This window comes from Centruroides vittatus, unplaced genomic scaffold (assembly GCF_030686945.1).
Source record: "Centruroides vittatus isolate TY-2023 unplaced genomic scaffold, ASM3068694v2 contig_400, whole genome shotgun sequence".
NCBI lineage: Eukaryota > Metazoa > Arthropoda > Arachnida > Scorpiones > Buthidae > Centruroides > Centruroides vittatus.
Window position 1 is genome coordinate 476,177 of NW_027122215.1, and position 25,214 is coordinate 501,390.

Below are 25,214 nucleotides of genomic sequence, written 5' to 3' on the forward strand. Positions count from 1 at the left end.
CAGCTAATTACGAGTTAACAAGTTTTATTTTGCGCAAAACCAATCTTGATAGGTAGAAAACAGAAAACAAGTAAAACTTTCTGTTCACGTCATCTTCAGTGTTTCAGTCAAACATAATCCTATTGCTATAAGTACAACCAAATCAGAGAATATACCTTTATCCGATTAAGTCAATTTACTGAGCACTTCATGCTAATATGATTGCATTGTGAAGTCGACTTAATGAGCCATGTGGATTTCACCAAATCCGATGGGACCAACCAAGGCAATGTGACAACTCGTGTCCAACAAAAGGGACATCTAATTAGTAGCCCCTTAAGCTCTAACCCTTGCTACTACGAGAAAAGAAAGGAAGAAAAAAGAAGAGAGAGAGAGAGGAAAAAAAACTCGCAACATAAAAAAACAGCATGGACTTTAGGGGGTGGAAGAGAAATCGCTAAAGATAAGGTTGTCAGGCCTTACCTTGGCGATTTCCTTTCCGTATGCCCCCTTTCCCCCCTGTCAACTATGAACTGGTGGATGGTACATCGCCAACTTTTGACGCTAAGCCTATTTGTGAAGATGATCACGTTTGGTTTGGAGTACAGTGACGTTTCGACTTGGCCCTCTTTCTTCCTGCTTGTTGACAGTGTAGCGTTTAAATAGAACGGTTTGGTTTGCCTTAATGTCACTGTCCGTGTTGAGGATCATACTTCTTTTCAAATTGTTGAAATGCTGTCTTCTCGGGTTTGCGGATATCGTTACTTTTTTGCGAGGATATCTCTTATTTTCTTTATTTTTTCCACCTTTGTACTAGGGGATGACTTGTCAAATTTGTCAATGTTTTATACAACTTTTATCTTTCCACGCCGCTGTGTTTTATATTTCGTTCTCCTTTTTTTTTCCTCTGTAAATTTATATTTTATAAACACGCCCGCCATATTACAGCTTGTTACTACAATGAAATTATCCTTATTTGACCTCAAACCCGCGCTCCGACAAGATACGTCACTCCGCAAATCCAGGATTAACTCTCAAACTCCTCTCCGGAATTAAGCTTCAAATTAGCCGAGCAAGTTCATTATAAGTTATAGGAGAGGAGGAAACAAGAAGAAAATTAAAAAAAGAGGAATTTAATAAACGATATTTTAGTATTAATTATCGCTAAATAGAATTAGGTGGAAGGTATAAATAATAATCTTGATTTTTCCTTAATTATCTTAAATGCTTGGTTGGATCCCGTCCTTCAGCCAAATTGAATTGTAATCAAATCTCGTCTTGCATCTTGGCAAATGTAAATTTTGAAGAAGGGAACGATCCCCTCGTCAATGGAGCAAACGTCATCGATTTTTCTTCTACGAAATTTCCACCCATTAACCTCTGACCCGCGGTGTGTTACCACGTGTTGGTGGTAAAGCCACAGCTGCACGGCTTCTTTCATCAAACGAATTGTTGATGCGGAGAGAAGATGTATCAAGCGAAAGTAAGTGAATCAATAAATTATATTAGTTTAATATATATATTTATATTTTTAAAAAATCATGTTTCAACGCGCATTCCGTTCGAATTGCGTTTATCTAATCGATAAAACTTTACTTTATTACAGTTTATCGTACGTACGGACGACGGGATTGGTGGAAACGGCGTTACGTCACCGGCAGGAACCAATGGCGAGAGAGGGATGAGCGAGGGAAGTTAGAGGCCAAAAGGTTATTGAAGACAGCTGTGCAGAAATGTGCCACATGCGGACTTAATGGCCAGTTGTCAAACATCAGAAAAGCCCATTCCCTCTCATTCTATCGACGTCATCTTGGGATTGAGGAAATGTTCAAACGATTATGAATATATTTCCGGTACAGGTGAGTCGAGGTTTCCGTTTCCGGATAGATTTTTTAACCTGTTTTAAGGTCATCGAAACTCCCCATAACGTAAATATTTCCATCGTTTACGTAAATTTACACTCGAAATCGGTCACGGTAAACTTTGGAGTGAATTTTACGTGCGCAACATCCGACTTTCCTTAGTTTATCATGGATGTATCTATAGGGATAACCGGGATCACTCGTCCTTCAAATTGGTTTAAATGATTAAATAACTATAAAAATAAGCAAGAAATTGTTTCTTTATAATCAAAATTTACAAACGTTAAAATTAATTAATATTACTTTTATAATAATATCTCATTAAAATGAAAATTTTAACTTTAATTGCATCATTAGTATCATAAAAATGCTTATGTTTACATTAAAATAATGTTAATTTACTAATTTACTGTTTAGTGTGAAAGAATTTTAATTAAATATATAAATAAGGGATTAATTTTTAAGGTTTGAATTCCTATTTTTATTATTATTATTATTATAAAAATTAATTCTACTTTAAAAGGATAATTATGTTAATGATTCCGAGCGAATTATCATTATTCTATTGCTTTAATTTTATTAGATAAGCGATAAATATAAAGTCTGGGTTAATAAATTAAAAAAATATATTGTTTTAAACAGGTTTAAAGTCGTTTTAGTTGGCGAAAATTATAAATTAAAAGGTTTAATCTTCTATTTTTCCATAGTCTTAATGCATCATAAAGGTTTAACTTTAACAGTAGTTACCATAGTGTTGTACAGTGCAACAACACTATGGTAATTTTTTAAAAACTAAATTTATATAAAATTTAGCCAATGTATTTATTATCTGAAGCTTTATAAATCGCTCGAAAGATATTTTTGAAGCATTTTTAAAATATTTATAACATAAAAACCGCTACAAATACTCCACCTTGCTTCAACCATAAATGATTTCTTATAACAAGGATTCAATTATATTTGATTTTATACAGCTGAATTGTCTTATTTAAGTGGTAATTATCGTAGAATTGCGTTAATTTTAGAAAATATTAAAGCAACGTAAGCTCAATATTGGCTACAAAAATTAGTTTAAGCATAAAATAACTTACTTTAAATTTTTTTAATAATTAATCGTAATTATAAGTATATAAAAGCTTATTTTCCTCTCTCTTTTTAAAGACTTTAGGATAAATATTTATTTATATAAAGAGATATTTATGCACAGATATAGGCCTATAACTTATATATTTTATATTTTTGTACTTATATTCGCTTACAAATTTAATGAATATATAGAATATCAACAAGTAGTATTGTCAATTATAAGTTTATCGAGGGCGGATGCGAAGGAAGATAATTGAAGTAATTACTGCTTGTAACGAGTAAATACACGCTGACAATGGAAAATAATTGCAGAAATGTCGATTTACACTTCATTTAATTAAAAATAATTAATATATAGGTGCAAAATTCTTAAGCATTCGTTTTTTTTTCACTCAAACTGAAGACCTTCCCAAGTCGAAGAGTGGATTTAAGCATTGGGTTTAACGCCTCTGAAATCTTAATTATTCAAGAGAAAAGTTGGATTTGTGCGTTAATTTAAATATATACGTTAGCTAAAAAGATGCCAGAGCAATAATTTGAAGATAAATTTAAAAATTTTAATAGATTTTTTACGCTAAATAAACTTGTATTTATCACACTACACGCGTTGATGTATGCAGAATATGGATGACTAAAGGAAGTTTTTCTACCAATTTTTAAACTTTCCTCCCTCTTACGACTTGTTTTTTTGTTTTTTAATATTAATCCAATTAAATCCATCGATCTTTTCGCTATAATCTTATCAAATTTGCATGCAATACTCGATCTTTTTATGATAAACCACGCAGAATGTATCCACTCCATAAGACTAAATATAAAATTTAACATCTCGGGTATCGTCATAATACATATAAGTGTATATATATATTTATTTTTTTAACGCAGATGGAAAGACAAATCAAGAATGCTCAAAGAACAGTAAATCCGAGGAGGAGATGGGCAAAAAAAAGCACAGAAGGAACAGAACAACCTTCACTACCTACCAATTACATGAACTGGAAAGAGCTTTCGAGAAATCTCACTATCCGGATGTCTACTGCAGAGAAGAGCTGGCTATTAAAGTCAATTTACCAGAAGTTCGCGTACAGGTAAGCAAAAATGTACAATTTTTATATATTTCTCATTAAAAAGTAAGTTTTTTTATAATATAATATATATTTTAGATGAGTACTTAATCCGGTCATGTGATTAAAAAGTTGATGAGGTCATCAAGAATTATCTTAGTTTTAAACGTTGTTTACTACCTTAAAAAAAGGAATGAAAAATATATATTTATCTAGCGAACAATTTAGTAATTTTCTTAAATTTCTAATGTAAAAAAAAAATGAATTTTACGTTAAAAATTACCGCGCCTAAAAGCCAAATCTCACACGATTTAACTATTCCGATGTACTGAAAAATAATAATTTCTTTAGGTTTGGTTTCAGAATCGTCGAGCTAAATGGAGGAGACAAGAAAAACTCGACAGTCAAACGTCATTGAGATCGATTAACCTAAATAATCATTGTCACAGTAGCTCCATTCAGCCCTATCTTTTAGAGAACTGGACATCCCCCACATTGTCTCTACCCGGTTATTTCAACCAGCAGAAATCTCTCTACACCAACTATTTTCCCGCACCCCTCAACTTATCGGTACGTAGTGACAAGACGGAAGACAGCAGAAACTCCAGCATCGTAGCCTTGAGAATTAAGGCTAAAGAACATTTGGAATTAATCAACAAAGGGATTAAACCTATATAAAAGCCAAACGTTTAACGTGTTTACTGTGCGACGAGCTTGGTTTTTTTAGACCCATCTCTCAGGAATATTTGTACATTAAACATACTTAACTATCACTTCTTCCTCCTCCTTTTAGAGCTAGTTACTGATGTCAATCGATGTACTGTACACACGAACAGCCTCTTTTTTTTTAAAAAAAAAATTTTCGGGTATAACACACTAAAAATCACCCTACCAATCGATCTGTACAGCTTTTTGTATATAGGAAAGAACGTAGATCAAAGATGAGATTGCGTATCTTGCGTAAGATGGATCCCGTTAATGAAGGCTAGACAACCCTAGTTAAGTTGTGTGACGTATAATGCGGATCTCGTTACGTCGCGATGACGTGATCGACTGCCGACGTGTGACGCAATCTTACGTTACGTGGATGAGTCGGGATCGTACGTTACGTGTACATACATCCACGAGAAGATATAAAGTCTATTTATACGTGTAGCTTCGTGTTTTATGTGTGTTGGAAAGGATGAATCGATTTGTAAGTGCCGTGATCCATATAGCTGTAGTAATTTATGTTTAGATTGCCTTGTCAAATTTTGAAGGCAAACGCGAATGATTTCTCGATGAGGCAGATAGAATTTTAAACCCCCAACCCACAACAAAATGAGCAAAAATAATGATGTATAGAAGATATGTTAAATGATGTATAGAATGGTTAAGGTGTGTTTACATCAGGGTGATATTCGAGTCTCGAAGTTAAAATTTAGTAAGTTTCCCGCGTAAATTACGTGCTTAATTCGTATCGATTGACGTCATACATTGATTTGTTTGTTTGTTTTTTTTAATTTCGAAATTTATATGATAAGAGATGGCAGCACTGCGTTGAGTAACTTGTTAAAAGGATGCGTTAAATGATAAAATTTCCTCCATTTTTTTACAATTATTTTCTGGAAAATTTATAAAGAAAAAAATATATATATATATATTAATGTTATGAAAATGTTTTTCTTCGAATGAAATTTTAATTTATTGTGCTATTAACGATTAATAAAAGTGAAAAAGTATTTTCTTTTTTTTCCTTTTTTGTACCTTATCTGCCATTTGTACCTTATATAAGTTACTTACACTTACCCCAACCACTGAGAAAAGTGAGGTAGAACCAGAACTAGTCATAAACGTAGGGCCTCAATTCCTCCCGAAAGCCGTAAATCGATTTATCGAAAGAAATTTCAATTTATTTATCGCCTTTTACATAAAAAAAGAACTGTTATGAGGCCCTGTAGATACGAGTTTAGGCCAGATCTACAGGAGTCTAGAACGCAGGCTCCTACGTGTGTATGCATAGGGGCCTAGAATGTAGGCTCCTACACACATGTAAAACATAAAAATACGTACATTTATGCTCTAAAATTTGGTATAATTAAACTTTTATACAATTTCGTACGAACAAAATGTGCATTCGTTAACAATTTCTAAGATTTAAATTAGAAATTAGATAGAAAAATAGAAATTAAATTAGGTTTAAATTAGCTTAAGCTACATTTTCTATAAAAGTTTATCTAAAATCAGTATAAAATCAGCGAATTAAGTTTGAAAAAAATGACATTTTAATTCGTGGAAATGTTTCAGATTTGCTGCCAACACTATAAATAAAATACCATTTATTACTAATTATACACCAAAAAATGAAATTAGGTCATAAAAATGGGGAAATATTTTTCAATAAAAGTGTCTGAATTTACATTTAAATGATTAAAAACCTTACGAAAAGGTAATTCATTTCAACTGATGATCTCTTTAGATAATGGCATCCTCCGAAAAATGTGTTTCTTCTACGAATTAATTACGATTTTTGCTCGTGCTTGGAAACTTTGGGCTCAAATTATATATTTATTATGAATAATATTAACTTAAGTTAATGCTGCTGCAGCGAGAAAAACTCGCATAATTATAGGGGGGAGTGTAGCAAAAATTCTTTTATTGTTGTATTGTATTGTCAATCATTTTCATCCCTGACAATCATCGATAGTGAGCGAGTTTACAGATATTTTTCCTCTTCTATATTTCTGACTTTTTGTTTTGTACCAGGAAAAGGTAGCCATATTGAAGAATGCTTTCTTATACAAGCGTGTCATTCCTCTCTTCACTGACAACACAACTTATTGTTCGTCCCCCCTTACGACAAAACGTTCACCTTAGTTAAGATCTTAAGTAGAATTTAATTCGCTCTTCACTTAAAAAGTTTTAAGCTTCTTTACGCTCTTAAACGATATTTAAATAATTAATTATATTTAAAAACAAAAAAAAATTGAAAATTAAAGCCAGGGATTCCAAGTAAATGCTTCCTTTATAGGGCCCTAGCATAGGTCATCCCACGCTAGGGCCGCATAAGCTACAGTTTAGGGCCCCACGTTTTTAAATTTATTATTTAGTAAAGGAGAAAAGTCATACACTATCATTTTCGACAGCTAATTTTATACTGTTACCTTGTCTTTTAAAGGCCATTTTTAAAGGCCTCGATTTCCATTAAGTCTACACAACCACGTTGAAAAATTTAAAATTTATTGATTCGCATACACAGTCTTGAGTTTACATGAAACCATTTAGGCATATACACTTACAATTATCATCATTTTACTTCCGCGATGATGCGATGATAAGTAACACGACATTTCAATAGGATCATCCGTGTGGATGATTTTTAACACGCTCAGAAGACTGAGATGTAGGAAAATTTTTAATTTTCTCTTATTTATATGAATGTGATATTGCATTTAAATGCTATAAATGATTAATTTACATTAGGCTTATATCACTTATTTAATGAATTAACTTCATTGAATGTGCTGTGTTTTTAGACTGTAGCCAGTACCTATTTATAAGCTACATTTTAGGGCCTAACGATACGAGGCTTGGAGCTTTTAATTATTCGGTAAAGGAGGAAGGGCCTCTTATACGTAATAAATTTAAATTCAGGTCGGCTCTAGCATATTAATGATCACTTGAAATATATTTATGTCTCATGACATTGTTAACAGTTCACTAAGGGGGCCTTTCTTCAGGCTTGCCACGTCGCAATGAGGCACTCGTATGATGCCACGCTACAATGGGGCTCGCCAATGATCCTGGGGGCCCCGCTGTAAGATGTAGGGGCTATGATCTCTATCGATATAAAAAATAATTACACTTATATTATTGTAAATTTAAACAAGATTAATTATTTCAAAAACACCATAAAAAATATATTATTTAAATAATTTACATTTTTCTTGGTCTACGTAACTTTTCAATACGATCCAATAGTAAAAAAGTGTTATAATTTTCATAAAATAAATAGTTAATATTTTTTTTAAAAAAGACCAGAAATTCATAATGTCAAGGTCTGTTAATAAAAAAAGCATACAAGCATTTTATTTCCTTAAAAAATATCCATTTTTTCCCACATTTTTAATCTCCGCTCGTTAACGTGGAAAGGGATAAAAGATACAAAATGGTTTAGCAGAGAACACTTCTGTGACAAGGACATTTTTCTTTACTTTTATAAAAAATATATAAATATATATATATTCAAACGATCAAAAAATAATAGATTTAAAACGAAATGTAACCTAAACTCGATCCACTTTTCTTCATATTTTTTTAATTTCTCTCAGTTCATTGACTTTATTTTCGTCACTAGAAATGTGACTATTGTGTATCCGCTCGAGTAGTTGTCCTTGGAATTACCCGTTACTTCGTCCATTTCGCTTGTACAAATTCATCATCGTGTGAGAATAGAAAATTTATCTTATGTATGAGGTTTTACATCAATGAATAAAGCACATTTAGCTTAATTTTTTATCCTATTTTCGGGTTGTAAATCTTCACAAAGTGAGCGCGATTTAGAAGTTTCCGGTTGAAACACTGAATAATCCATGTGATTTTTATTAAAAAACATTTTAAAAGAAATTTTTCCTTATTTCGTTTTTAACTGAATTTTCCTTTTTCCTTTCTTACGCGATTCTTTCCTTATTTTTTAAAATATTTTTCATCAGCCGAGCCTAAGTTTTCGTTCGAAATCCTCGATTTCTACTGTTATATAACTATAGAAAATGGCTATTAAATGAAGTTTGTTATAATTCGTATAACCCGTATAAAATAATGTTTTTTAATGATTTAATATTCGAATTTTTAAAATATTTAAGCAGTTCTGTTGATTTACTTTAGATTCTGTGCGGGATAACGGCTTAAACTATCAGCACAGAGGCTGGAGATTGTAACAGGCCCTTTCTCTTCACCAAATAATGATTACGTGTAAAATATGCGAGGCCTCATGCTGTAGACTGGTAGAGCGAGGCCTTATTTATCTTACGTGCAAATCCATCTCTAACCAATACAGAAATGCGCCATTTTAAAGCAATTTATTGCCGTAGTTAACGCCCAAACTCTGGATAATTTTGGTGGGTAAAATTAGGGAAAAAAGATGAAAATTTTAACACTTAATCTTCACTTGTCAGCAGTAAAACGAGTTTAAAGGATTGAGTAAATTCATTCTGTACAAAAAAATTTCATAAACATCATAAATGGCAGGGATCATTGACTCGGGTTACGCTACAACTAGAGCATTTATTATTCAAACCACTACCATAACAAAAAGAAAACAAAATTCATGAATATAATATATGGCAAGTGATCGTGCCCTTATCGCTTAATAAATGGATTATATCCGGTATTTCTTGCATAAAAATACATTAAAAAATTCAATTATTAACCACGCTAGATGTGTTACGGCTTCTAATATGGAACACGTGGTTGACAACGAATTATTTTTGATAAATTATTATTATTTTCAATCGAAAACAATGTATTACACCTACATTTTCTCATTTAAAATCTATTTTCTATTTAATAAAATATTGTTCGAAATAAAAAAGTATATTTTAAGTAACAGACAAGGTCGGCGAGGTTCGATGAGTACAGAAAATGGATATTTAATGGGGTGTTTGCATTATTAAGATTGGTTTTTGTGAAAATTTAATTGATAGAAATGCTTTAAAACGAGGAAAATTAGCGTGTAAAAGTATACGCTGCATTATATGGAAGGGTCGATAACGAATATAATCATCTAAGTAATGATACGAAGTTACATTTCTTGGGTAGAGATGGGTCAATTCACAAATAGACGTAAAAGATGTTGAAATATTAGAAGAAAGGATTGGACTGAGGGAGTAAGGCAACGCAACACTTGGAGAATCTGCCAAGAGGGAAGCTTCCCGGGTGCTTCCCGACCCCTATTTAGGTGTTAAATACGTTTTTATTTATTTTTTCTATTATTTTCTTTAGTAAGTGCATTCTAAACCACTTCACTCTGTATATAGACTAAGGATATAATTCTAGACAAATTTCGATGTAAGAAAATAGTTCTTTTCGGTCCAATATTTAAGCTGTTTTAAATCAGAACAGGATCTATGAGAATCACTTTGACAATTGAAACTGAAGCAACATATTCTTACACGTATTTCTTACGTTCAGAATTTTATGCATGACATAAATAAATATTAGATAGGCCTATCATGTAATACACGTATTTTCATTTATATAATTTATATTAAGCCTCCCAAAAATTAAGCTACTGATGTACAGTACAGTTAGTTAAACCATGATAGAATACAATCGAAAATAAGAACTTTCTATATTCTTGTTAACACACAAATAATATTAATTTTAAAACTATTCATTCAACTGTGGCTGAGAAATTAAGAAAATGAATTCTAAAAAATAACATAAATATTAGAGTAATTATTTAACATTATAGAATCTGAAGTGTAAGGATTGTTTGCTATTATAGTGGATCGGGGGAAGATGCCTAAAATTTTGCTTATTAAGGAAATTATAGCGATAATTTGGGTTTTGAGGCCTCTAACGAAATATCATAATCTTGAGTATGTTTTTGAAATAAAACTTTGGAGTTATCAAAAATAATTATGCATTCTGTGCAATGACGACTTTTCTACTATCTGGCATTTTAGGCATCTCACCCCGAGTATCCGGGTGAGATGCCTAAAGGATTGTGGTAAGATAACAAATATTCGAAAATTAATTTTATGCAATTATATCTTATCCAAATTTAATTTATTGCATATGTAGTACAAAGTACTTTATAGTAGGGCCTAAGTGTAACAACACAGTATAAGTATTGTCAAGTTCACCCCGCCCGTTCTAACTAGCTCTATAGCTAGCTGAAAGCTTTCTTCAGTCCAGAAACCTTTATGAGAAGTCCTTATATAATTTCTATGCATATCCTGCAATAAAACGAGAAAACAAAAATTTATTAAAAACAGGCACGTTATCCCAAGGAAAATGTGGCATCTTTCTCATTTGTCGGGGTAACATGCCTAGTGGAGTCACGTGTCCGACACATTAATTGTTTTTCGCAATTTTTAATAAATTCTATTTTAACTTTTAGTTTTAAAATTACTCTAGAAACATTTCACAACAGGTAACTTCGTTCTAACGTTGCTCTTATTCTTCTCAGATGTAGAAAATGCGGTAACGGTAGCCAACTACAGCTTTCCGCACTCAATATTGGCCCAACGATCCATCATACAGACACATGACAATATCTGACGTCTTCGTTTGAAAATAACAAAACTTAGGCATCTTCCCCAATTACCATCTTACCCCGATCCACTCTACATGGAGTAAAAAGTTTATAATGCTTTTAAGTACAGGTTATTAAATTTGTTATTCATTATTATAATATTTGTCGAGTCAAAAATGCACGTTTGAACTATTCATTCAATTACATACTTAGGTTAGTTTATAAATATTGCAGTTATAAGTTATTATACATATAACTGCAATATTAAATAAATTTCTTTATTATTTTCAGTTACTTTGTCAATTGATTACAAATCTGTTTTCTATGATGACACTCCCACAAAGAGACCGGTTCCAAACAAATTTCTATATTAGCATTAGTAAAAAATACAGATAAATAGAATTTGTCTCAGAAATTTAAGGCTCAGACATAAGATTAATGAGGCTAACTGTTTATTTTTCGTATAATTCTCAACGTATCACTATATATACAGTGGTAAAGTGTATAAAACTACTGAACACTTGTATTTGATCGTGGGTTCCCGCCCCACCTACTTGCTGGCACGTGGGAGTTTCCGGGGTTTCTTTAAGAGTTTAACAACCTAAATAGGGTCAGTTTACCACAGAAAGCCTTCTTGGAGATTGCTCACGTGCTGTGTTGCCTTAGCATCAACCTCAACCTCGCTATTAACATCATTTTAATTTTAAAATACTTTTTATATGTAATTAAATTTTACTTAAAATCCAAGAGTGACCTCTCACACACAATTTTATTTGTTTAATTAAATATAATTAAAACGTATTTTCCAAATAATGTTTGTTTATTTATTTCGATTTAGATCGTGTGCTTGTTTAATAGTCTGAGAAGTACGTTGAGTACATAAACCATATTTACAGGAAACGTTTCTATGAAATTAAACTTCTTACACATACTTAATAATCCATTAAATCGAGGTTTTACTGTATTTATATAATGTTTAAACAAGCACAGAAAAATTTCGTTAATACGGACCACTCTTTTACTGTAATATGTGTGCAGGTCTATGTACAGTATAAAGGCCTGTATACAGTACATATATAATTATGCACATACTTTTAATATAATATTATAACATATTACTGGTTTACTGTTATAAGCATAAATCTATATTTAAAAATACAGTAATTTAAATTTTAAAATATTAAACTATTTTAATTTATTTGGCAATTAATACATATGTATATATCGATGTATTCGTAAATATATCGTCTCATTTCATGTTTTATTTATAAAAAATGATATATCAAATAATATTTAACAAGCAATAATAATAATAATTTTGAATATAATTTATTATTAATATCATATTTTCCTTCTTTTGAATATAAATCGTTTTCGCTTGTGTATAAACTGTATACCGGTCTATATATATATTATGATTTGTGTTAATTATATAATAATTGTTGTATAAACTTAAATAATTATACTTGAAGAAATATGGGGCAAAACGTCAGGAATGGATTCGTCATACATAGGAAGAAAAATATGTGACAAAATTTAAATCCAGAACATTTCATGACCCAACAATATGGATCAGGAAATGCTTCGGAGTTAAATTTTGTCCAATATTTTTGAAGGGACACATATATAAAGACCTATACATATTCATTTTTCTTTCTTTCCACGGGCACCTAAGAGAGCCTCTTCGTACCTCTACAGTAAAAGTTATCGTACGCATTTTTATTGTGTTTTACTGTCTGTTTCAACATTAAAACTATTCGTATTATTGTACAGTACATCTAAATGAATCCACCCTGAATCTCCATCACTCTGTTAATGGGACTCAAAATAAATTTTGTCTACGGCTTCATAATTCCTAGGGCTGCACCGTTGCTATAAACTATATATATATATATGTATATATGTAGTTTATACAGTTTATATACATACACATAATATGTTCAGGAAGCATTAAAACAAACATATTTTCTCCCAAAAGATAAAAAAAAAAAAAAAATCTAGATAACTGTGCAGTGCCCATTATTTTCCTGTGGCGCAGAGTACCTGGGGCAACGTTTGACAACAAGAAAGTGGCCAAAATTTGACAGGGAAAAGAAATAAAGAAATGAAATATAATTTATTTACACATATTCATTAGAAATTAAATACGGGAGATAAGTCAATTTATATTCCCAATTTCGATCTTTATAAATCTGTAAAAATACAATTATAAAACAAAATCATTCGATGTGAAAGTGGCATTATTTGTTTGGAGTGCCTATATATTGTGGGCTTATAGGTACCATATTTCTAAATGTGCCACTGCATACAACTAGCAGGGTCCTCTATAGAGCCGTATTGTTCTCCCCTTTTTTTTTTGCACAAGAAAGTTAGTAACCTTAACAACTAGTAATATACGGATTATAGGGTTTCTTCTAGTGAGTAAATGGTAAAAGATAAGGAAAAATGAAAGCTTTTTAGTGCCTATACTATTTCAAGTAAGGTTTTTAAGGAAACTTTGGAGTAGAATATATCGGCAAAGATTGCTCATGTAAACGTTTAATTTAATTTTAGCAGGGTACCGATAATCTCTGCTAGAGCGAAGAACATATTACGTTCTTTTATTTTAGTGACCCAAAAACGGAAAATTTCAATGTTACAACTCCATGCGTTACTTAATTCGGTGAATTTTGACACGAAAAAGTAGGTGACGGCACTAATTAAATGCGTCCAGCAAGCACAGAACCAGTAACAGGGTTCATTACTGTCAGCAAAAATCGGGTTGAATCCGGACGCCACCATATTACTAATCCCAAAAGTCGTATCTTCACAGTGTAATCGGGAATTCTTCGATGTAGTTAAGGCTTATTTTTATTGGCTTATTTCAGAATATTTAAAATTTCTTGTGTTTACCCTCTCCACGAATATAATTATGTAGCTTTTAGTTGTGCCAATAACAAAGGATATAGGAAGAAAAATGAGGAGGAAAAATAACATTACATAGGTAGCATATATGGCCTGATTGATTTTAATTTTTCACGAGTATAAACATGCTTAAGATTTTTATAAATAGTACTTAGTAAATAAAACTAAAAATTCGGGTTTTTTGAAGTTCCACAATGAAAAGTTTCATGGAATTGTACTGTCATTGCTGAATGAAGAAAATTCCATACATATTCAGTACCTAAAAGCTGTTTAAAATCCAAAGAATTGTATTTCTTACCATTTCTCTCCTTCATTATAATTTATAAATAATAATACAATGTTAATAAATTACAGATACATTAAAACTTAATTATCTATCTCGTATTTACATGATATTATTTAATGTTCAATATATAATTGTCCTTTGCAATAAACAAAAGATAAGCAATTTGGTCCTCTATTATAACAATGCAAATAATGTCTTTCCAAAGACATTTTTATTGTATAAACAAAATATATTTATTATCCAATAATGTTAATTCTCTGTTTTTACTTATGCAAGCTTATGGTTTACAAAAATGTTTTCTTTTCAATATGTAAGTTCAATGACCTGTGGCTATAGTATGTATTTTGCATCTCCGAAGCAGAGCCAGTTATTAATTTGTGGGAAAAGCTCAAAGTATTGGAGATGGCAGAAAACGGAGGATTGTATTCCATACGAATGGGAAGATTTTTTGCAAAGTAAATCTTACATACAAGAAATACAGTATAATATCAGGAACGAAGTTACTCCATGGCATCCCATATTTTCAATAACTTTAAGGGTCTTTGAAAACTCGAAAATACTTAAATGACTTCCTTAATTGTATTCCCCTTATTTCATGCTTAATGCGAAATAAAATATTGCCACAATATTAGTCAAATACTTTTTGAAAATTTTGCTTAAAATGTAAAAAAGACAGAGCTTTGGACCAAATTTACCTTAACTTATGATACTGTAAAATCTACTTACAATACGTCTCCTGGTAAAGCGGCTTTCACACGGTTGAATGAATTGAAACAGACTATGTCATTGGTTTGCTTTACCAAGCAATATGCTCAACGAACACAAGTTCATTTGCATACTTGTATAGAGGTAAAGATTCGATACATAATAACAAAGTTAATTCTCTCATCACCCTGTCTCCCCCGTTGTGGGTCTGGCCGATCGTATAACTTTATAAAGTTATTTTCATGATTAACAAATATTTCAGGAAGAAGTAAATAGGTTCATCTATTTCGTTGGCTGATAAAAACATTAAGTATTGTTCTGAAATCTGCATAATTCGCAAATTTCTAGCGAAGAAAATGCAAGAAAAGAAGAATTATCATGATTAAATCTTATTTAATTTGATAGCTATTGAGTAGAAATTTTTTATATCATTTTGTTTTGAAAATATATCATTTAAATTGGTTACTAGTTCCAGAAACTGATGTGAAGCCAATTTATTATTATTATTATTATTATTATTATTATTATTATTATTATTATTATTGATTCTTTCTGCTTTGTGGGAACAACCAGTGGCCAAGCGGTTCCGTTCCCTAAACACTAGCAGACGATTGCAGAGAGAACGTTTAGAGGCCGACGGCGGTTTACAGATCGGATAGACCGCGGTTCATAAAAATTTCATTGCAGAGACGGCGTTTCGAGCTTGCCACAATGTAGACAGCGATTAAGTTATTTGACCTGCTTTCTAGACTCACTCGGCAGCAGGTTTAGAGGGCTTTTTAATTCGAGTGGTAGTTTTGTTGGTGGAAAAGTTTAGGTAAAAATGGATATCATTCCTTCGATAAATGTTGTAAACGGTACGAATCGACAAAATAATTCATTAATTAATTGCTTGGAGCAAAAATAACAAAATTAAATATTTTAAATTTGTTTTAAATGTTCCAATTCCGATATTCAAATGGGTGAAGACTTATTGGCGACGAAATTAAATATCGAAATGGGGAAAGGATTGTCATTAATTGCCGAACAACGGTTGTTGACGGCCTTAAGATTTTATTTCCGGAAGCTTTCGGAATATAGCTGGCAACCTTTTCTGACGTCACAAACGAATAACCCGAATGGCCGAAAGACTCCTAAAACAGAGGAGTAATGGCGAAGAAAGTAAGAGCCAATGTTTTGCCGAAGTTCCTTTACAGGACGTTCAGAAATAGACGCTCGTCGTCTTTGTAACGCATTTTGAACCGCGGTTCAGCCAGCCAACGTCTATAGGCCGTTCTGTTGTTAAACGTCGTTTAACGTAAACTCTGTCTCTGCAATCGGCTGTAGGAGTTCGGTCGTAGGTTCCGGCCTCGCCAGAACAGACTGGCCACGTGGAGTTTTCCGGGTTTTCTCCACGTCTATAACGTCTGAATAGGGGCCAGTTACCCTTAAAAAGACCTCTCGGAAGGCATCCCCTTAGGCGGATCGCCCAAGTGTTGCGTTGCCGTAACTTAACCAAACAAATAAACAAACAAGCTACCTTGTGGGCACTTAGAAGACCTTTATTCCGTTGCCATCGGTTCTAATGCAACCAATGCAGGCCTATAAATGTAGGAATTTGTGAGATTTCGTTGTTTGGTGTTCATAGGTATTCAGGACCGAGCGGCTGGCTCATGCGAATCTCAACTTATGACACGTGTAGTTAAAGATCCATGTTGCGTGAGTCCCGATAGGGAATGACACACAATCAAATTGCTAAATATACCGTATTTTACGGACTATAAAACGCACTTTTTTCTTCGAAAAATTGCCTCCAAAATTCAGGTGCGTCTTATAGTCCATAGCGTCTTATAGTCCGTAAAATACGGTATTTATTTACACATAGTACAGAGAAACAATAACATCTCGATCGCGAGAAACACTAAGTATAAGACAAAGGGTGGAGATTCAGAGTCTGGTCGTCTCGGTCTTCCTTCTAACGGTTATCGAGTGATGATGATAATGTCGAATACTCAGTAGGCCGCTGGCGGCCATGAATAGACAATTGAGTGGAAGTAGATAGCGATTAAGGACCTGGTTCGGTTGGATCCATTCAGCTCTTCTTGCTTTCTCGCGGTCGCTGTCGTCTCGTCTCTCTCTTCTTTATCTTCTTTTACGAAGAACTCTCGTCCGGTGACCGCATCACGAAAATTGGCGACTCGAGTCTTGGTGCTTGCTGTCACGTGTCATCAAAATGTCGCTACACAAAAGTATCGTGACGGATGTTCTTTGTAAAGTTTTTTTCTGAAGTTAGGTTTGCGTAAGAAGAAAATCTGATGGACTAGCGAAATGACGGATCTGAAGTCGAAACACTGAAAATTGCAAATCATTGGTTTTGCTAGTGATGTAAGTTTCGATATCCTGGAATAAACCGACGAAAAGTCAGATACGAACAAGGAGAGGACGAAGGAAGAAAATAATTGGACACTTCGCTTTAACAGTTTCCTTCTTTTGTGTTTATCAATCTGCTAGCAAGGTGTAAAAAGAATACATTTCTGGAATTCGTGATCTTACGAGTACATGGTAAAATCTATAGTATCTATTAAATGATTAAAATTTGTTACAGGATCCTTGATTCTCACGTGAAGTTCCGGATATGTATGCTTGTACATTCACTGAGAATTTAACCAAGAACGACTCGACATGTTAATCGAGAACTGAACTGGAATCTAAGCAGGAATCGAATCGAACCGAAATAGGTTAAAGATATAATCCAGGTATCTTTTTATATATGCAGAAACTCCAGTTAACCTTCTATTACAAAAACTTTATCATTGTGGCATAAAATTCTGCGTACCAATTGTCGCGTATGTAATCCTTTAGATACGCGACAATTGGTACGTAATTTACGAGTTTCGGTGTATTTTGAATGAACAATTCATCATTCATCCGAAACCACGTATCGAATGAGCAGTTTCTACATGCTAATATAACGTTACTAACAGTTTCGTAACTCGAGTGGCGTCAACATTCTTACAGGCGGAAAAACACATTGCACCGTACTCCGATGAGATAAAAATCCCGTGAAAACTATAAGGGGTGAGACAAAAGTCGCTTGCACTTTATAAATTTCAAAGTTTGACCCGAATATTTATATATGACTTTTTATTTAACTACTTAACATCCAATATCTGTTATTGTCTCATTTGCATTCTTTCTTTCGACACTTAGCCCAGAAATGATTCTTTTTCATCATACTAAACGGTGCATCTATTTGGTAAGTTAAAAAAAAAAATTTGCTTACTTTGAAATTCTAAGTACAATATTTCAGTTTTCTCTTCTCTCACCGAACACTGGGGACGTAACCAGCCCGTTGTTATGGGCTGGAACATAACGATATGAACATGGAACTGGAACATAACGGGCTGGCCTGCGTTTTCTTCACTTATGGAACACCTAAATAGAGGCAAGTTTTCGTAGAAAGTCCTTCCGGGTGGCATCCCCACGGCACGTGGGGATGCCACCCGGAAGGACTTTCGCTCATATGTCTCGTTGCCGTATAGAAACAAAAAACTGAATTTCTTGGATATTTTTGCCGCATTCTCTATTATGAGCCAAATCTTCCGAACTTTGTGGGCTTCCTTGAAATATATTTCCTATTCTAAGGTTTTGCAGCATCCAAATATTGTAAAATCTCTCCTGAACAGGGGTGTATCTCGCGACGTATTTTGAATGAAAGAGGTTCTTGAGACGGACCTCAAAGATTTTATAAGGCGGAGTGGTAGGACAGGACCTTTGTGACGATATACAGGAATCCTCGAGACGACAATTTTTAAAGTTATGTTCATTTCGAGGTTTATAATGTTTAATTATGGAGAGACAACGGTTGTTAACAACAATTATGGTTGTTAACAACGAACTAGGATTGTACTCAATCCTATTAAATATATACAGTATATTACTATAAAAAATGATTAAGTTGTAATATGCCAAATATAATTAAGTTAAAATATTCGACCCAAAGAAAAATTAAATATTTAAATATAAAAACAGTAGCTGCAACAATATTTCTCTATTAGAATTTATAAAACAGATAATTTATTAGACTATATATTATTATTATTATTATTATTATTAATTATTTCGTACAATTATCCTTTTAGGACTATAACGTCTTTTGGAGCTTATCATACGTGGAGACCGATTGTTTAGATTTTAGTTTTTATTTCATATTAAAATGCGATACTTAACTATTTTTACAATAAAAATCTTATTCGCAATCAACAGCTTAATAATAAATATACATTTCGGCATCACGCCCGGCTGTTCTATTATATTATACAGACTATTTTAAATATGTCCGGAATCTTAAATATACTAATCATATTGAACGTATTTAAAAAATTCAACAGTATAACGGACATGCTAATATATTCACATATGTACCGGATATTACTAAAATACTTGAAGTACACTGTCAATAATTTGTTAAAATCATTCTTTGTTTTCATTGCTCGTGCATCTTCACTATGTTTTCTCGTTCCATCTTTATATCACATTTAACGTGGTCTTTTGCATCCCATTTAACAATAAACTCTTTAACATTACTAATGTTGCTATTATTAAACAACGTAATACAATAGTTTATTAGACTTAGTTTATTAAAACTTCTGTACTATTAACTTATACTTTATTCTGTCTCTCAACTATAACCTATTGTACGCATATTACGTTAACATAAATTACTTTTTGATTTTAATACTACGAAAAGTCAAAGTACTTACAATTTAATCTTTCGTCATTTATATTTATTCACGCCCAGAGTGGAATAATTTATATTAATTCACATACTTCTACGCTAACACTCCCTATCTTACTGTATTATTCTTTCTATCCAAATACCAGTGCCACTTAAAATGATCGTCTAATTGTGTTCCATTATTATCTGATTATTTCATTTTATAATTGCTATATGTTCGTGTATATGTTCTTTTAACTATTTCGCAACTGCGCGGTTGAAATGTTTTGCTACCGCCGAGTTTTATTGATTATTTCTATATGTTCTTTAATCATCATCATCATCATCATCAACCATTATCAATCCACTGCAGGATGAAAGTCTCCCCAAGCCTCTTCCACAGTATTTTGTTTTGGGCATTTCGCTTCCATGTTGTGCCAAGATGCCTCTTGATCTCATCAACCCACCGAATGTGAGGACGTTTTCTTGGTCGTTTTCGATCTCTTGGTATCCAATCAAGAACTTCAGATGTCCAGCGATGGTCAGTTCTTCTTGCAATATGTCCAGCCCACTGCCACTTGAGGGATTTTACTCTTGCGATGATATCGGCAACTCCTGTCATTTTCCTGATCCATGTTATACGTTTCCGATCTCTCCTTGATATGCCAAGCATACACCTTTCCATGCTTCTTTGGGTAGTCTGTAGTCTTTGGATTTCTGATTTCTTAAGAGTCCAAGTTTCTGCTCCATAAGTGAGAACTGGCAAGACACACTGATCAAAAACCTTGCGTTTCAGGCACAGGGGCATCTGTTGATTTTTCAAGACTATGCTATTCCTACCAAAAGCACTCCAGCCAAGTTTTACACGTCTGTTTATTTCCTCCTTGATGTTGCCATCCATTGATATTCTTTGTCCCAGGTAAATGTAAGCATCTACCTTTTCCAATTCCATGTTATTTATTTTTAGTAGTGTTTCTTCACGTACAAAACTGTTGTACATAATTTTCGTCTTGTTCAAGTTCATCTTTAAACCAACTTCTTTACCTTTGTTTGCAAGTTCTTGCATCATGTCCTGGAGCTCTGAAGGGCTATCTGTAATGATGGCTATGTCGTCGGCAAATCGAAGATGTGTCAGGTGGTCTCCATTTATCAGTACACCCTTGTTCTCCCAGTTCAGTGATTGGAAAACACTTTCTAACACATTTGTAAAAAGTTTTGGGGAGATAGTATCACCCTGTCTCACTCCCTTTTCAATTTTAATATCGTTAGTATCTTGGAACAAGCGAACTTTTGCGGTTGCCCCTTCGTAAATGTTCTCAAGAATTTTGATATACATAGTTTCGATACCATATGCCTTTAGAGAGTTGGTGATTGCTGAAGTAGTTATAGAATCAAAAGCCTTTTCATAGTCAACAAATGCAATGCATAGTGGGATTTCGTATTCGTTTGACCTTTCAATGAGCTCCCTCACAACCTGAATGTGATCAAGTGTGCTGTATCCACTCCTGAATCCAGCTTGTTCTCTTGGTTGGGCAAGGTCCAGTTGTTTTTGTAGGCGATTAGTCAGTACCTTAGTGAAAATTTTATAAGTCACCGGGAGAAGGCTGATAGGCCTGTAGTTCCTCAGGTCTTCTATGTCACCCTTTTTATGAAGTAAGATTATTATTGATCTTTTCCAGTCTTCGGGGATTTTGCCACATTTAAGACAATCTGTAAAGTGTTTCGCAAGTATGGTTTCAGTAGCTTCGCCAGCTTCCCTCAGGATGTCTATAGTAATTCCATCCTCTCCTGGTGCCTTTCCTTTCTTCATATTTCTGATTGCATAAGCAACTTCTTCTTTAAGAATTTCAGGTACCTCATTTGTTACCTCATATGTTGTCTTTACTGTTGGTGCAGTATCTCTGGCATACAATTTTTTGTAGAATTCTTCAACTCTTGCTAATATTTCTTCTCGATCCCTGGTGACGGTGCCATCTTCCTTCTTCAGTGCAAAGATGTGTTTCCTTCCATTTGTTAATTGCTGTTTTGCATTTTTCAGACTTTTGTTGTTTTCAAGGGCTGTTTTCACAAGGCCACAATTGTATTTTCTGATGTCTTCAGTAAAACATTTTCGGATTGTTTTGCAGAGTTCCGCGTATTCGATGTTTGACGTTATATTTTCTTTACTTCTCTTCATCATCCGCCTTTTGCCCATCAATTGTCTTGTTTTTTCTGTTATTTTCTTCTCAGTCTTTCTAATTACATAACCTCCAATTCTAGCAACTGTTTCCATAATTATCTTGGTAATCTGTCTGTTGGTTTCTGATATGTCCGTTTCCTCTTTAGTTAAATTTTCCAGGACTGAGAATTGGTTTTTCAGTTCCATCTCGAATGTTTCATGTTGCTCTTTAAGATTCTTCAAGTCAACAGACTTGGTTGTTCTCATAAGCTTTCTTCGTTCCAATCTAGTGTTAAGATGAAGCCTACCTCTTACCAGCCGGTGGTCACTGCCTGTATTAAATCTATTCAGAACATTGCAGTTCTCAACGTTGTGTTGTTTGTTCGATAGGATGTAGTCACTCTCATATTTTCCTCCGTTTGGGTGGCGCCAGGTCCACTTTCTGCTTGACTTCTTTTTAAAAAATGAATTCATTATGTAGAACTTTTCCGCTTCAGCAAAATCCACAAGCATATCTCCACGTTCATTTCTTTTCCCATGTCCAAATTTACCAACGGAGGTTTCGTTCTTTTCCTTTGCTCCAATTCTTGCATTGAAGTCACCCATGATGATCTTTACATAATGTTTCCCTTTTCCATTCATCTGTTTTATTTCATCATAAAAATCCTCTATTTCTTCATCAGGGTGACTTGCTGTGGGAGCATAGACTTGGATGATCTGTAGTTTATACCTTTTTGAAAGTCTAAGAACTAATCTTGCCACTCTATCTGAAGAACTATCTACTTCTAAGATGTTATCTTTCCACCTTTTGTTTATTATAAAGCCAACTCCACTATTCTTTCCATTTTCTGTGCCTCTGTAGTAGAAGATATGTCCACTTTGCAGTTGAATTTGACCTTCACCTTTCCTTCTTACTTCACTCAGTCCTATCACATCCCACTTGATCTTGAGGAGTTCTTCTTCCAGTTCTTGTAGCCTTGGTTCGGAAGAGAGCGATCTGCAATTATAGCAAGCCAGGTTCATCATCAAATGGCAGCCAGGTCCAACCCGGTGATTCTTAGCACCCTCTGCTTTCATACAGCACTGGTCGCTGCCTTGACCAGGTGTAATCCTGCCTCCGGGGAATGAGGGCCATGGTTTCGGTTGAGTTTTCATCTTGGGGGTTAATGGCCATAACTCACCACGCTGGCCAGGCGGGTTGGTGAGTGAGTGCAGGTAGCCCTCCCTGTTGGTCTTTCCATCTGTGGCAACAACTACAAGATTTGGTACCACAGATGAAAGCTGCCAGTCCGCACCACGTGGAGGTGGGGTAGGACATTGGATAGCTAACCCGGCCGGTTCCACGCATCGTCACAAAATGTTCAGCGTGTGGGTCTCCTTCCAGTTAGTGCTAGCTATCCTTTGCGGACCATGTTCTTTAATACGTGTCTTTAACTTTCCTCCTGTTTCACTAATGTATTTCTTTCAGTTACTTCAATTACAATTCAATTCGTATATTACTCCTATGTTTTGCAAAATATTTCCTTCTTTTATGGCCATAATGTAGGCCTATATTTTTCTGGATGGTGTTTATCATGTCGCGGAACTATTTAGATATTATATTGTTTTAAATTATATTTAAATTTTTATATATGATAATTTAAATCGTTTAATTTCACTATTGTTTTTGTTTGTACGTTTAATCAGCTATTTAAAATTTGCTCTGGTTAATCATTAGGTAAGTAATTGTGTATTACTTCATCTCTTGTTTGTATTTATTTTCTTCGTTGGCTTTTCCATTCATTAATTTATTTACATAAGATACATTACAAATGTATTCTTTTTGACGTATCTGGATACTTGTGAAAAATAATTAATTACTTTTGGGACTAAACATTGTTTTGTATATTTCTGTATTTCAATTCTGTTTTTATATCTACTTATTAGTATATCTGAAAAAAGGTAATTTATTATTATTTTTTCATGTTCAACCTCATACAGTGGTGCCTCGTATAACGTACGCCTCGAATAACGGACGCTGCGAACAACGGACTTTCTGTTTGGCCGTTACGTGACTCGGCTGCGAACAAAGGACTTTCCGGCATAATTGGTGACTGCTCCATGGGTGCGTTCTTTAATAGCGGTCGCTCTGCGTCTCCGCTACTACGGGAGTGCGCTGCTGTTTGTAGGCATTTAGGAGCGACGGTGAAAGAAAGAAAGATGGCGGCGCCCGTACTATCTATAGTATCGTGATGGAGGAATCTATAATTCTAAAATATGAGCTTTTAAAGGCAAAAGAAGGGTCCCAATTGTAAAATTTAACCATAAAATGGATTATTTGTTGAAAGAGCATTCAAAATAGCCACGAAAAAAATTAGAATGCCGGCTACAATTCGAAAAAAATTCGTAAAGACACTTACATCACCGCGTGCGCTAACTCGCCCTTTCACAATTTCTAAATTTTCATTCATAAAATCACATAATGGACCCGGAAACGAAACTATCTGAGCCATGGAGGACGCCATGTTGCTTTCCACCGTAAACTACTGCTACAAGCGGCCGTTTTTGCCGTTCGACGGCGCGCACTCCCACCGGAATTTAGGAACGCATTCCGCAGGAATTTTTAAACGGATGTCGCTCGCGCAGAGTTACGCGGAGGAATAAAAGAACGCACCCCATGTTCATTTTTTTAATGATACAGTACGGTTATTTTATGCTGCGGAACGAATTAGATGTTTTAACATGTATTTCTATGGGAAAATGCGTTTCGTATAACGGACGTTTCACTTAACGGACGTGCACCTGGAACGGATTAAGTACGTTATATGAGGCACCACTGTATTGTATATCTGAACGGCGTATGATAAACCCCAAAAGACGTTATAGTCCTAAAAGGATATTTGTACGAAATAATTAATAATGGTAAATAGAAGGGCTAGAAGCATGCAATTTACTATTAACTATATATTACGCTTATGGAAGTTATAAAATTAGCGACGAATATAAACGTATACAGATGATTGTGAAATGTCTTAATATTTATATTTTATTTATCTTTGTATAAGAAGTTAAGTAGGTTAAAATAATTTATAATAAGTTATTTCTTGAGTTCAGGAAACATTATTAATATTAGGATTTTTGAGTATCAGGAAACAAATTAGAAAAATTATCAGGAAAAGTGCGTATGTTTCTTGAATAATGTCTAATCGTTTTAATTTATAAGCTATATATATACATATATATATATATAAACGAAGA

The 25,214-nt window shown here is 33.6% G+C and overlaps 1 protein-coding gene across 2 annotated transcripts; it reads left to right on the top strand.

The window, feature by feature from the left end:
* Positions 1 to 1,636: 1,636 nt before the first annotated feature.
* Positions 1,637 to 5,661, top strand: LOC136976487 (retinal homeobox protein Rx2-like). Of its 2 annotated transcripts, none has more exons than XM_067271788.1 (3): positions 1,637 to 1,838; positions 3,813 to 4,015; positions 4,343 to 5,661. In XM_067271788.1, exons 1-3 carry the CDS (start codon positions 1,733 to 1,735, stop codon positions 4,667 to 4,669), a joined length of 636 nt encoding a protein of 211 aa, XP_067127889.1. In that variant the 5' UTR covers positions 1,637 to 1,732; the 3' UTR covers positions 4,670 to 5,661. The 2 variants fall into 2 exon arrangements, with proteins under 2 accessions (XP_067127889.1, XP_067127890.1); XM_067271789.1 differs by having other exon boundaries at positions 4,355 to 5,661.
* Positions 5,662 to 25,214: the final 19,553 nt, after the last annotated feature.

Excerpts from the sequence above, each read along its gene's own strand:
- LOC136976487 (XM_067271788.1), top strand. The coding sequence starts at position 1,733 with ATGGCCAGTTGTCAAACATCAGAAAAGCCCATTCCCTCTCATTCTATC. Across the intron at positions 1,839-3,812 it reads TGAATATATTTCCGGTACAG|ATGGAAAGACAAATCAAGAA; the intron begins GTGAGTCGAGGT and ends TTTTTAACGCAG. Across the intron at positions 4,016-4,342 it reads TACCAGAAGTTCGCGTACAG|GTTTGGTTTCAGAATCGTCG; the intron begins GTAAGCAAAAAT and ends TAATTTCTTTAG.